The sequence below is a fragment of the Mauremys mutica genome, chromosome 4 (genome assembly GCF_020497125.1).
Source record: "Mauremys mutica isolate MM-2020 ecotype Southern chromosome 4, ASM2049712v1, whole genome shotgun sequence".
NCBI classification, from domain to species: Eukaryota; Metazoa; Chordata; order Testudines; family Geoemydidae; genus Mauremys; species Mauremys mutica.
This window is the reverse complement of record NC_059075.1, coordinates 133,531,009-133,545,544: the sequence shown is the minus strand read 5'-3', so window position 1 is coordinate 133,545,544 and position 14,536 is coordinate 133,531,009. Positions and strand designations below refer to the sequence as shown.

General features: G+C 49.4%; 1 protein-coding gene across 1 annotated transcript in view; it reads left to right on the top strand.

Moving 5' to 3' along the window:
- SCUBE3 (signal peptide, CUB domain and EGF like domain containing 3) overlaps window positions 1-14,536 on the top strand; it is a 103,295-nt gene that overhangs the window by 64,144 nt on the left and 24,615 nt on the right. The window contains exons 8-9 of the mRNA XM_045016189.1: window positions 7,716-7,832; window positions 12,017-12,139. Coding sequence (XP_044872124.1) covers window positions 7,716-7,832; window positions 12,017-12,139 — 240 coding nt within the window. The remainder of the gene's footprint in view (window positions 1-7,715; window positions 7,833-12,016; window positions 12,140-14,536) is intronic.

Here is a 14,536-nt window from a genome sequence, read left to right as displayed (position 1 = left end):
TGCAGTAACACAAACTGCTGTCATGAAGGTTTGTCCTCGGAGGGACGTGATTAGAACAGCAAATGCTGCTTTTGAGGGGAGGCTCTGCAGAGCATTACCCCAATTTTTTGACCACCCTGCATTGCATCACATATTCCCTTGCATCCCAGTGATCTGCCTTTACTCCCAGGCAGGCTTAAATAGGTCTGCCTGTAAAACCCATCAGCTCAGCGCTACCCTTAGATCACCCAGAAAGATCCTTGTGATGTGAGGCAAAGGACTTTCTCTTGCTGTGGAACTTGCTGCCTCCATGGCACCTCCTGGCTTTGGAGCCAGGGCAGCACCCTACCCTGATCCGGCATTAAGTTTTCAGTAACGTGGTTCTCGCCTTAGACAGGCTGGATTAAACGCTCTGCGGTTACTGTATCTCAGCAGTACAGCGATAACAATTGGTTCGGATTTATCCAACGGCTCATTGGATGAAAGTTGCAGGATTAAATCCTTCAGCATCTGGTTTCAAGGCAGGTAACAGTCAGTTCATCTTGACTGGCCAAGGGCTTATCTACACTGGTACAGACTCGTAGTATGGACAAGGGAAGGCAGCCATAATAATAATAACAACACCTAGCTCTTATTTAGCCCTTTCCACCCACAGATCTTATAGTGCTTTAGAAAGGAGGTCAGTACCATTATTCCCATTTTACTGATAGGTAAACTGAGGCACAGGGAGGGTAAATGACTTGTCCAATGTTGCACAGCAGAGGAACTGGAAATAGAACCCAGGTCCCCGTAAGTCTAGTCCAGTGCACTCTCCAATAGGCTACACTGCCTCTCTGTAAGATGCACTTGTACAAAGTGTGGCTTATTCCAATTTCAAGCAGGGCTAACCTCCATCAGTGCCAATAACAACTTTGCCTATCTGCAAAGAGGGTTTGCACCAGTGCATCTAGTCTCTTCTGGCTGGAATCATCATGGATCTGCATAGATATGGCCAGGCCTAACCTCCTTTCTTGCCCACTCTTCCTTTTAAGGTTTTTCAAGAATTGTTTTGTTCCTCCTTGGATGTTTTCATTTGGCAGAGCACAGCTATTTCTCTCTTAGCCGCTGGGCCCAGCTCTGCGGTATTTTAGTTGTGGTTGGTTTCACTTTTGTACAGTGCCCAGATACATTGTGTTGGGCTCAGTAGGCATTAATTAAAACAGTCCCTGCTAACGAGGGTATAAACACAAAACCCCTCGACCTCCATTTATTTAAGGCAGATGAGAAATCAAGGACGGCAGCGTGGCTTCTAAGATGGTGGCCCGATTCTGTTCTCACTCTCCCTGGCGCAAATCTACAAGTATAGTTCCATTGAATTCAACGGAAACACCCCAATGTAAGTCTCAGAATCGGTCCCTTTTTTTTTTTCCTGATCCTCGGCGTGTGCTGCAGGGAATTAACCTTTCAGTTCCGTACGAGCCAAATTTATATGGCAGCATTATTAGGCGTGTGCAGTAAAAACGCAGGCAGACACAAGATGCACGGAAAGCTTGATACTGTGTTAAAAGGCTATAAACCAAGGACTTTAAAGGGACCAGCTGAGGTTAAAGACCATGGGCCCGATTTTCCACTGCTGTGAACCTTGTGTTGTTATTTACATCTTTGCAGAGTAGGTGTGAAATGCTACCAGATCAGACTAGCAACACTTTATCCCACCTTGCACTCACGTTGCATGAGGGTAAATGACTGTAAGATGCAAAGTATAGAAAATCAAGCCCCACCTACTAAAAAATAATAATACCCAACAAGTTCCTAACCTCTTTTACAGAAAACACTGCAGATGTTTAAAAGTGACAGAATTTTGAAAATCTCATGTACTCTGCGCCCCTCTTGTTGCTCACTTTAAGCATTTTCTTCAGCTCAGATGATGAAAACTAAGTACTTAGTTTAATTTGTGTTCACAACTGCTGGTCAATTTCACATGCACCAGGGCAGATTCTGTTTTTCCTTACACGGGTGTAAATCAGGAGTCAGTGGAATTACACCAGTATGAAAGGAGGATTGTGAGCAAACATTAGCACAAGGCTGCAAGGTATTGGTTGCGAACACAGCAGAGGAGAGTTTGTGTTTGTTTTGTTTTTTGTTTTGTTTAAAAGCAACATATTTTCCATTGCAAGGCACAGCGTATCATGACATGCTGGAGAATTTTCTCTTGGTCTTTGTTCTTGTCAAAGCTTATTTTTACAAAACTTAACTTTGAAGACAAATTTGACTTGATGAGGTCTCTTTAATATTGGTAGTCTGGTTTTCTTTCAAAGAGTCTTTGATTTCGAACTGAAATCTCAACATAGTCCACTCAGAGGTCGAAAAGTAACGTCTGCTGGGGTATGAGTTTCTTGAAACCTTCCCTTCTGAAACAGACATATGCCCTGGAAGCAGGTTTGGAAACTGATTTCAGATGAGACATAAAAGCACTTGCAGTTATTAAAGGTTTCATGGCACTTGAAGAGTATGGATGTTAACCCCATCGTCCTCCCTAAACATCCACACTGCCTCAAAGTTTCATTTGGATACAACAGTCTTCTTCACTTCCCATCCTAAACTGTTGTGCAGTGTTGCTTTGCACTGTTAACCAGATGCCATGTTCCACCCCAGAGATGGCCACGTTGCAGTAGGGGGTAAATGATCCATATATGCTGATCACCGTGGTCCCGTCTAGCCTTCAAATCTATGCATTTTTATAATCTAGATGTTTGTTTGTTGTTAGTTATCATTGAAAAAACACCCTTCTTAAAAAAAGATTCTTGGGATCCTTTGGGGGAAGCATGTCAAATGCACATGGTGGCCCAGGGAATGCAGGAAAAGAGCCCAGGGTTGTCGTGGTTTCCTTGCCCCGATAGTTCCAAAGGTCAGTGCAGAGGGGAGCAGGGGTGCAGCCAGGCGTAAGAAGAGAGGGTAAGGAGCAGTTGTTGGCTGCCTGGATCCCATGGAACAGAGGGGAAAGGTACTGTCGGGGCTGGTATCCGAGTTGTTGTTTTAACGCATAAGGCTCTTTTTGTTTGTTGGTGAGCTGTGCGGATTGCAGCCTGCTCCAGCTGCTGTGTCATGGTCAGGAAGTGAGACAGCGGCTTTCTGGGGGGAGACCGCTCTTGTGTCTTTCCTCCCCCAGTGATTCAGCCGGCACTTGCCAAAACCCTGTGTGGTTCGAGTGAGTCATGTTAACACACTCCAGGCCTGGAGAGCCACATTCCCTCAGCCACCCAGGGCTGATATCACCGCAGAACAGTGGATCCCACCCCACACTGCAAGCAAATTACTGTCTCCAGAGCCTGAGACAGGCAGGGGTGAACCCAGAGCTATAATTAGGCTTTGGGTGTTTTAGGAGCTGGAGTCTCGATTTCCAAGGCCATTTGAAAGTCAATGGGACTTAGGTTCCTAAATCACTTAAGCACCTTTGAAAATGTTGCTCTTTGTCTACCCAGGAGATTTGCTCTGATTACCACCAGCTGCACTGGTGCCAAACCACAGATAGGCAAAGCTGCTCTTTGCACAGGTGGAGCTTGACACCGGGGAAGTGGCACCAGTGCCAGTCCTGGTGTGTAGCAGCTTTGCCTGTCTCTGCAAGGGTCCAGGCCCAGATCCTCAAAGGTATCTAGGCTCCTAACTTCCAGTGATGGGCCCAGGTTCTTATCTGGTGTAAATGGGTGTAACTCCATTGAAATCAGTGGAGCTAGGCCAGTTTACTCCAGCTGAAGGATCTATCTTCTTGGATGCACCACTGCAACTATCCCAATAGCTGAGTCTGGCTGACTAGGTCCTTGCCTTCCTCCGTGTAAACACAGAGCATCAAGGGTCAGATATGGATTCCGTTAAGGGAGCACATGGAGCGTAATTGTCCATCTAGCCACTCGTTCTAGGGATGGGGACTTGGAATTATTCTGCGCAGGTCCCCTTGCTGCCAGTGTTTGTGCTGCCTCATAATAAGAGATGCTCTGGGTCTGGAGGCAGCGTGCCCTAGTAGATTGGGTACTAGGCTGGAAATCAGGAGAGGTATGTTCTAGTCCTCGTTTGACCACAGATTTGCTAGGTGAGCTTGGATTAATCTGTGCCTCAGTTTCCCTTCCAGCCCATTTGTCTGTTTACGGCGTACGCTCTTTGGGGCTGTGATGGTGTCTGACTGTTTGCATATACGGCACCTAGTACAATGCGGCCCTGACCTTGGTCGAGTCCTCTAGCTTCTACTGTAATACAACCTGATGCTCTCGGTTCTGCACAGAAAGGTCCTAGGGAGGTTGACTGATCACTTTGATGAGGGGGGCGCACCAAGAGCCCTGAGGCAGCCACTAGAGAGAGAAATGTCCTCCACCTCTATCAAATGTTGGCATGCAGTGTGTTCTCTCTGCTCCTCTCAAGGATGGTCACCCTGATGTCTCAGTCCTTTACGGTCGCACTGTTCCTCCGCTGAGCAAAAAGGCTTTTGTGGGTCTAGAACAGGGGTCGGCAACCTTTCAGAAGTGCTGTGCCGAGTCTTCATTCATTCACTCTAATTTAAGGTTTTGCGTGCCGGTAATACATTTTAACGTTCTTAGAAGGTCTCTTTCTATAAGTCTATAATATATAACTAAACTATTGTTGTATGTAAAGTAAATAAGGTTTTTAAAATGTTTAAGAAGCTTCATTTAAAATTAAACAAAATGCAGAGCCCCCCGGACCGGTGGCCAGGACCCGGGCACTGTGAGTGCCACTGAAAATCAGCTCGCGTGCCGCCTTTGGCACCTGTGCCATAGGTTGCCTATCCCTGGCCTAGAACCCAATAACCCCTACCTCCCCGCTCAGAAAACCGACTCAAAGCCAGCTCTGACCCCTGTGACAATGATGGCATGAGACATGCCATTTGCTCACCTCCAGCTCTCGCATAGCTGCAGTTGTCTGTAATGGTCATAAAGTTATCCAGCCCTAGTATTAGGCTATCTGTTTTCCTGCAGAGGGGAGTTCCGGTGGTTGGCTGCATGCTATGTAAGCATCTGGGTACATAGATAGGTGAATAAATATGTCCTTAGTATTACATTTTGTAATTCTACTGGCCATTAATTTCATAGAATGGTCCTTTTGTTCTTTTGTGATGAGACAGCATAAAAATAGCAGCAGCAGGACATTCACAGAATAATAATCCCAAATCCCCAGCACAGCAGACAGGGGTTAGGCGTTTCAGTCAATTACACTTCATGTGGTTCCCGCAAAGAGAGACAACCTGGAATTTGCTCTTTTCCAAAAAATTTCTTCGGCGGGTTAGCACATTAGGTTCCTTGAGCCCAAATGTCTCGGTCATCCAAGTAGCTGATGTTCTGGAAGGGAAACTATTGGTCTTCATTAATGAATTTCAAAGCATAGTTCTAGTGGTTACTACAAAAAACAAAGATTTGGTTTCACAGGGACATTGTGCAAGATTAAAATGTTGCATTTAAAATAATGCCTCTTCCTGTTGTAACAGCAACGGCTGAGTTTGATGACAGGAAGTAATTAACATTGTAAAAAATCGAATGTGCCCTTTGCCATTACTGCAGTGTGGTTTTATTTTGCAAAGCTTCATTCAGCTTGGACAGTGCAAATAGATTTGCCATTTTCATTTCATGTAGCCAATCCCACTGTCCATACCTCTGTTTACTCTGCCAGGGAACTATTCATGAAGCAAGGTGCTGCTGAGCATGAGTAAGGGTGGCCGAATCTGTTCCAAATTTCAGAAGAGCCCGGCACACAGGTGATGGGCTCTTTTGAAAATCTGTCCAGCAGTGCCACTGAGGGCTTTTGAAAATCTGATGGTGAATGCCAGGTAACATTTTCAAGTATGTCTACCTAATTGAGGAAGCTAAATCCCATTGATTTCAATGGGAGTTAGCATCTAAATACCTTTGAGGATCTGACTTCAAAGTCACGTTTGAAAATGGGGCTTAGGCATTTTTGATAATAATTCTCTGCTGAGCACTTGTAAATCTGGCCCCATGTTTCTAGTTAGATTCACTTCTTGTTCCCGCCTCTAGCCCAGCGCTGCGGAGTGTGGATTGCAAACACTGCCTTGGCATCATTAAATCATCCCCAGAACTCTATTCCCCTTAAATTATAATTTTCTTTAAAGGGAAAAACCATTTCTACTAGTGTTAGGGTTTGTAAAACTTTTTATTTCACCACTCCCTGTGCCTAGCTTTAAGCATGTGAGGCGCCCTGTGGAACTTGTCACATGCTTAAAGACAGGCACATGCGTAAGTTCCTTGCTGGATGGGGACCAGAACAGCCTGCTCCAGAACCTTTTCCAGTCACAAAGAAACTCCACTTTCCCAGTGCCTGGGAGTGATAGGTGGCCTCCTACAGAGATTTAACTAGCTCACATGTGCTCCCCTGAAACCTGCCAGCAAACTGCTGTGCCTCAATCTCATCTCAAGCCCCATCTCCAAACATTCCTGAGCAGCTGCTCTGGCTTTTACCTGTGTTACTGCCTGACATGTTGTTTTAATAGAGAAAGCGTCTCCTGATAGAACAGACCAGTTCCCCTTTCCTGTCTGCCACACTTCAACCAAGATATTCTGATGTTATTAATGAGCAGATTCTTTGAAGGAGAGAGGGTTATCTAGGGGGTAGAGTGGGGGACTGGGAACCTGGACTCCTGGTTCTTTTTCCTGCTCTGCCATCGACACACCAGAAGACCTGGGATTAGTTACTGTAACCAGGATGATAATGCCAGTGCACCCCTCAGGATGTGGGGAAGGCTCGCGAATGCTGTCAAATGATTTGAAATCCTCTGAAGAAAGGCACGATAGAAATGCAGATCATTAGGAAGGCTGTGCTCAAGTGGGATGCTGCCAAGTAGATTTACGCCCCACATTTGACCTGCCTTAAAATTTCTACAAGAGTGTTTTAATTTAAGCTAATAGCAGTTGTCCTCCAGAACCTGAGCATCTATTAAACGATTCTGTTGCTGAGACATTAAAGACAACCAGTGGCAACAGCTGTTCAGTGTTTATGTAGGACCTACTCTAAAGTTTTGCAGTCTCCTGGTCCCTTTGTCGGCCGCTCAGCAGTAGGTCACTTAGCGGGCCCTGTGTGGTCGACCTGTGTGATGTTGGTGCACAAACAGATGTGTGTGTCTCTCCCACCATTCCCCGGCTTTCTTGGGAAACCCTCAGGCAAAGAATCAGTGCTTTCCAGATGGAAAAAGCCAAACTCCATGTTTCCCTCCAAAGGGAGGTTAAAACTAATACAGGGAGAAAAGATCCTGCAAGTTCTGAATGAGTGTGTGCATGTGTGTGTGTGTGTCGCTATTAATGACTGGTTGCTCTACTGGTGAGTCAGAAGATTTGCTCTCTCCTCCCTAAGCACAGGTAGGCATCCTCTTCGCTTGCAGAAAGCCCTGCCCTGGGTTTTGTTGCTCTGTCGTTGCATTCAGAACACCGCTGAGCCATGTGACTAGACTTTCAAAAAGGGATGCGCAAAAAAGGGGCTGGATTTGCAGAGGGCATTCAGCACTTTCTGGAAATCTGGCCTGTTTGGGTATGTCTAACTGCAGCTGGGGGACCAAGCTGCCCAGCCCGAGTAATGAGACTCATACTAGCCTGCTAAAGATAGCAGTGTAGATATTTCCACTGGGGATCTCGATCATACCCAGCACGAAGTCACCTCAGCAGCATGTTTGCACCTCACTTCTAGATTGGGCATCCTTTAAAACATTGATTGCTAATCTCTCTCTTCCCCCCCCCCCCATGCAGAGACCTGCGCCGTGAACAACGGGGGCTGTGACAGCAAGTGCCACGACGCAGCCACGGGTGTGCACTGCAGCTGCCCAATGGGCTTCATGCTGCAGCCAGACAGGAAAACTTGCAAAGGTAAGGGACCAGCGAGTGAGGGCCTGGCAGCTTTGAGCCCAGCTTACATGGGGGAGTGTGGAACCAGCAGCTCTCCTGTTAAGGGATTATTCTCTGCTGGGAGCAACTTTTACTCCTGGGGGAATTCTGCGCCACTGCACATGTGCAGAATTTATGTCTCCCACAGATTTCGTTGCTTCCCTGCAGAAAAATGACTTTCTGATGGGGAAGCAAAGGGAAGTCACAAAAGCGGTCATGTGACCCTCCCCAGCAGTATGTTTTGGGTGCCCAGGGCATAGGGTGACCAGAAACAAGTGTGAAAAATCAGGATGGGGGTGGGGGGTAATAGGAGCTTATATAAGAAAAAGACCTAAAAATTGGGACTGTCCCTATAAAATCAGGACATCTGGTCACCCTACCAGGGCAGCCGGCAGAGAGGTAAATCACTGTGGGGCAGGGGGCGGAACTGGGGAAGACCCGGCTGGTGGCTCCTACCCTGCACCGGGCTCAGCTGCTAGTTCCCTCCCCCACACACTTCCTGCACCCATCACTCCTCAGCTGCAACCCCCTTGCATCCAGATCCCCTCATACACAGAGCCTCCTGCCGTGCATGGAGAAACGTTTCAGTGGCCGTGGAACGGATGAGACAGCTGCATGTGTCTCCCTGGAGAGCTCCAGTTCCTGCTTTTAGCGATAAGAGGCCGTCTTCCTCTCTGCCCCCCCAGTCCCTCTCTCTCCCCCATCAGCCCCACCGCAGTCTGCTCTGCAATGGTTCAGTAAGGATTAAACCCCATGCGGAAGAGCATTGCTGTGCCATAAGAGAGCTTGGGTCTGTCCTCACTGCCATCTCGCCGGTGTCTCTGGAGGGTTCGTGGGCCAAGCAGGGCACCGGTTTTTAAGAGCAGAATTCTTGGTGGAGGTGGACCCCTGTACTAAGTCTTCCTCGTACGTGGGGATGGTGACCTGTGGGTGCTGCATGCTAGACCCCGTGTTTGAGGTAGATCTATACTGAGGTCCTATGGTGGTGGATGTTACACCGGAGAGCTGTGCCTAGATACTATGGTGATGAGCACTGTGGTGTGCACATAGGTTGACAGGCTGGGGCTTGAGTATCTCAGGAGACTCCAAAGAGTTTGGGCAAGATGTACAAAGGGATTTAGGTGCCTAACAATGCAGATGGGCGTTGAGTGGGATTTAGAGAAGTGCCTAAGTGCATTAGACACTGAAGTCCCATCGACTTTCCTGGGAGTTAAGCACCTAACCTGCTTAGGTACCTTGTGGACAAAAGCTCTTACCTGCATCATCCGGCGCCTAAGCACCTGCCCCCCTCGGCACCATGAGGTACTCTCCTCTCCTCCCCCGCCCTCCGACAGGCCAGTGTGGTTAGGCCTGAGGATGAAGGCTGACTCCCAGCCAGCACAGAGGCCTCTACCCAGACTGTACATCGGACTGTGGGAGATGAAACGCTCTTTTTTAGTCTCTAAGGTGCCACAAGTACTCCTCTTCTTTTTGCGGATACAGACTAACACGCCTGCTACTCTGAACCCTGTCACTGGGAAACCAGTTCACCTACAAAGGGAGGGAGCTGTGTTTCCCAGCCGAACTGTCCCCGCTCCCCGAGCTTATCTGGGATTGCTGGCGAGGCGCACTGCACCCTGTCCCCTGGGGCGCCTTTTGGAACTTCTGTCATTCAGAGGCGTTAAAATCCCACTTCCCAGCCCCCAGCCCCCCACCCCAGCTCTGCCTGGGAACAGCAGCCCTGTTGTTCCGATTCCTTTTGAGCCGGGGCTTGTAGCTGCCCTGTGTCAGCCCCATTCCCTGTGAAATCCAGAGGCAGGGGAAGGTTCGATCTGGTGGCAGTCATGCAGCCTGGCAGCACAAACACTGTGGTGGGCTAGCAGTTAGAGCAGGGTTCTCAGTGCCAGGACTTCTGCATGCTAACCCCAGTGACTCACTCCTTCACCTTCAGCAACTCCTGAACCTCTCTGCCTTGGCTCCCTCCCCTGTGAAATGGGGTTGAAACATCCGAGGGGGGACTGTGGGGAAGGCTGATCTTGTGGTGAAACCAGAAGACTGGGAGCTGGGAATCTGGATTCTGCTCCTAGCTCTGCTATGGACTTCCTGGGCAAGTCACACACTGTCTCCCCGTTTGATGGCTCATCTTTAAAACGGGATAACACGGCCCTATGTCAGGGTGTTGAGAGGCTAACTTCACTCTTTGCAACGATGAATCATATTCTTGCCGGTGATCATGCTTGATTCATAATGTGTGGGTGCCAAGGAAATTGACCCATTATCCCAAAGTCAGAGTGGACCTAATGTTTGTGCATTGTTTTGAGGTTCCTGGATGGCAGATCTAGAGGTATGTATGCTATTCGTGTGGTATTACTGAGTATTAACCCATGCACACCCTTAGTACAGCAGAGTTAACCTGCAGATGGCTGCCTTGCATGGGCTGTCTGGGTCTGTTTTCAGCTGTGTTCCTTGTTTCCTGACACAACTTTCACCCGTGAAATTTGCACCTGCAAAATGAATTGTAGGAACAAATAGAAGTCTCCGTGCTTGCTGGGGCTGTACTTGAACAGAAATGCTGGCCGAACGGCTATCAATCCATCATGTTTTAAATTAGCAGCAAATTCACTACATTATTTTAAAGAAAAGGAGGAACATTTGGAGGAATTAGGGGTAACACCAACCCATGTGCATAGTGTATGTGAGTGAAAGAGACAGATCCGGTCACACACACACACATGCACATACGAGCTTGGGGTTCCAGACACAACCGCACTACATGCCGTCCCTTCAGCGGGAGACCCTTGACTCGGCCAGCCCCCAGGAGAGAAAGTGAAGCTCCAGAAATGGAAGGCGCCTGCATTCTGTCTTTTGGCAGCTTGGGGTCCTTGACCGTAGTTGAAAGGAAAGCACCATCCTGCTGAAAGCCATCTACCTGCCTGACCGATTCCAGACCCCTCTGGGCTTCATTATTCTTGTTCAGAGCACACCACCTTTCCCATTCTGCAGTTCCAGGAAAGCATCATAACCCAGAGTCCTATCCCCTGGGTCTGGGATTTTATTACGGTTGTGAGCTGTTTTATGGCTAGTTCACTCACCATAATAAAAGAAAAGCCACAACCCCAGAGAGCCGCAGCTGTCGTCCTAGAGCTAAAGGCAACACAGAAGTGGGGGAGGGATGCAAATGGAGCTTTGGGCAAGGTCTGCCCTGAGCTCTTACCTGGGATTTGTCAGCCCAGCCTCGTTCTGTTTTACAGGTCATTTCCTAGCAGTAAATTATCTGGCGAATACCAAACCCAACCCAACCGCTCAGCAGGTTATAGAAGCTCTTTGGAAGTGTGTGTGTGTGTGTGTGTGTGTGTGTGTGTGTTTATTTTTTAGTGTCGCTTGTTGCCTAAAAGTCGGGAGGTTTTAGAAACCTGCGTGCTTATTTTGTCTAACTCCTGTTCTTCTGAGGGTTATTTTTCCCCTTCTTGTTTTCTGCCAGTCTCTCTATTTCTAACGCATGCGTTCCCCAAGAGCCCTCAGCCCCTCTTGCCAGTGGTGACTGCGCAGAATCTTTTTATCTGTGTCAGAACGGATGCTTTCCACCAAGGACATCCAAGCATTTTGCAGATATTCATTCATCCTCCTTCCACCCCTGTGAGCTGGGTGCATAGTCTAATCCCCACTGGACAGCTGGGGAAACTGAGGTGCAGCAATTCACTCAAGGACACAGAGCTGGGAATAGAGCCCAGGAGTCTTGAGTCCCTCCTGGCCTCTGACTGTAGTGTATCATCCTGTCCCATCACTGGTAGCTGTGCTCATCAAAGGCCCCAGTCCTTCTCCCATTAAAATCAATAGCAAAACTCCCCTTGACTTTAATATCCATCTAGCTGAGGCACTTAGATGGACGCTCTCGTAACTATAATATCAGAGCATCTCTCAGTCTGTGCCACATTGAGCCTGCCAACACCCTGCACGAGAAGTCAGCGCTGTTCTCCCTAGTGTTCTGTTGGGGAACCGAGGCACCAGGGATATCACACAGGGCGTCTGTTACAGAGCAGAGACTTGAACTCGGGTATCCTGATTGTAGGGCCGTCCTTTCTTTTCTTGGGCAGCTGGTTCCTTCGCCTCTAACCACACACCCCTTGCTTGTGTCGCCGGATCCAGTCGGTCTGTGTAATGGGACGTTTTGTGTCTCCCTGCCACAGATATCGACGAGTGCCGGCTGAACAATGGCGGCTGCGACCACATCTGCAGGAACACGGTGGGCAGCTTCGAGTGCAGCTGTAAGAAAGGCTACAAGCTGCTGATCAACGAAAGGACCTGCCAAGGTGAGCGCCGTGTGGGGCCTGCAGCGCAGCTGGGTTTCACGTCCCGTGGAGGGCCTCCGGGGCTGATAGCTGGTCCCAGTCCCCTGGGAGCGACGCAGTGTTGAATGGAGTCGTGGAGGGGTGCTGTGTGCCTTCCAGTGAGGAGTTAGCCACGGGGGCACTTCTGATGGCTAATGCATGCTGTGCTGACAGCATCACCCCCGAGCACTCTTGGCTTTTCAGGTACAAAGGACTTTGTCTTAGCATCAAAAACATCCCACGTCTCCAAAGCAGAGGTGGCCATGGTTGTTCAGCCGCTCAGCATTGTTCTCAGTGGGAGCGCGTGGGGGAGGGGGGTCCCCATTGTTCTCAGTGCGTGTGTGCATGTGGGGGAAGGGGGTTCCCCATTGTTCTCAATGGGTGTGTGGGCATGGGGGGAGGGGTTTCTCCATTGTTCTCAGTGTATGTGTGTGCATGGGGGAGGGGGTTTTCCATTGTTCTCAGTGCGTGTGTGCACGTGGGGGAGGGGATTGTCCATTGTTCTCACCCGGTGTGCGGGCATGGGGGAGAGGGGGTTCTCCATTGTTCTCAAAGCGTTTGTGTGCGTGGGGGAGGGGGTTCTCTATTGTACTCAGTGTGGGTGTGAGCATGTGGGAGAGGGGGTTCTCCATTGTACTCGGTTTGGGTGTGAGTGCGTGGGGGAGGGGGTTCTCCATTGCACTCAGTGTGGGTGTGAGCGCGTGGGGGAGGGGGTTCTCCATTGTACTCAGTGTGGGTGTGAGCATGTGGGAGAGGGGGTTCTCCATTGCACTCAGTGTGAGTGTGAGCGCGTGGGGGAGGGGGTTCTCCATTGTACTCAGTGTGGGTGTGCATGGGGGGCGTGTCCTCCATTATTCTCAGTGGGAGCAGTCAGAGGTCACTTTTGAAAATCTGGCCCCAATTGTGGGTTCTGAGTACTTAAAAATCTGGCCCCAGGGGACTCCCTGAGTCTCAGAGTTCAGCTCCTAGACTTCTCCAAGGCCTGAGGCCATGAGGGAGACTCAGGGGCCCAGCAGTGAAAGCAGGTTCCTGATCCAAACCTCTTCACGCTTCAAAGGTGTTTGGATTTTGGGCTCTGGTCTGGGCCCGTCTCTTGAGTCTGCGAAACTGGGCTGAAATTCCAGGCATGGCTCTGTCCACAGTCAGCGGGGTTACTCGGATCGTCAAGCCACCGAAGGGATGGCTGCAGGAATCGCTGGGTGAGGTTTTTTGGCTGGTGCTACGTGGGGAGTCAGACAAGATGATCGTAATGATCTCTTCTGGCCTATGAATCAACTAACAACCTCACCAGGCGTGCCAGATAACATCTTAGAGATCACAGCTTACAACCAACACACGAAAGCCTGCGGGTGTTCAGTGTTATCACACCTTGGCATGTCTTTCTGCAGAATGTGTGTATCTATGTAACAGCGAGATGCCTGGCCACACGCACATGCGTGCTAAACCCAGGGGATCTGACGACATGAGGCACGGGATGCCCTCTGAACCCAGGGGAATGCGTGCAGCCTCATTCGCGCGTTAACACACTCAGACACGTCACTGTTTTTACAGACCATAGCAGTTGTTTATTGCACAAGACTTTTGCAGGGAATCCAGGGGATGAGTTGACATCTCATTGGCTACGGCACATACATGTGCACATTCACACATGCGCGCACACACGTACACACATGGGCACACACATGCCAGCCATTTTCTTTTTCCGAGATCTTTTCTCTTCAGAGGCAGCCAGGACTCTCAGGAACCTTAATGAGAATAAACAGCCTGGCCCATCCCCTCCTGCCCTCTTCCCTGGGAATTGCCCTTCGCCAAGTGGCCCAGCTGGTTGGAATGAACAGGGGTGGGGTTATGGCATGTGCAGTCTGGGATTGTGCTGTGGTTTGTAATCAACCACATTTGTGTTCACCGTGGACCATAGAGATAAAGCAGGGACTGGCTGGGTGGGCACGAAGGGGTCAAACCCTTAGTCCCTAACAGAACACTTCTATCCTATCGCTGCTTTCAGCTTCCTACATGCTCATGCGACTTGATCTGCCTGGAGCAGAGAAGGGAGGCAGTGTGTTGACTACTGGTTAGAGCAGGGGACGGGGAGCCAGGACTCCTGGGTTCTCTGTTCCCAGCTCTGCCATGGGCTCACCTCTCTCTGCCTCAGTAGATCCATCTGTAAAATGGAATAACCTTTACCTCTCTCGCTGGGTGGGAGAGAGTCGTGCTTTGCGATCTTCTTATGAAAGGCCCCATGGGCATGCAAAGTATTATCTGTCTGAGGCCACCCAACTCATCTCACTTGTGAACAAGACCAGCCTTGAGCTGAAGTATGCAGGGGGGCCGGTATCTGCGCCTCCCCTCCCCCCAATGCCAAGGTTCCCAGGCCTTCCC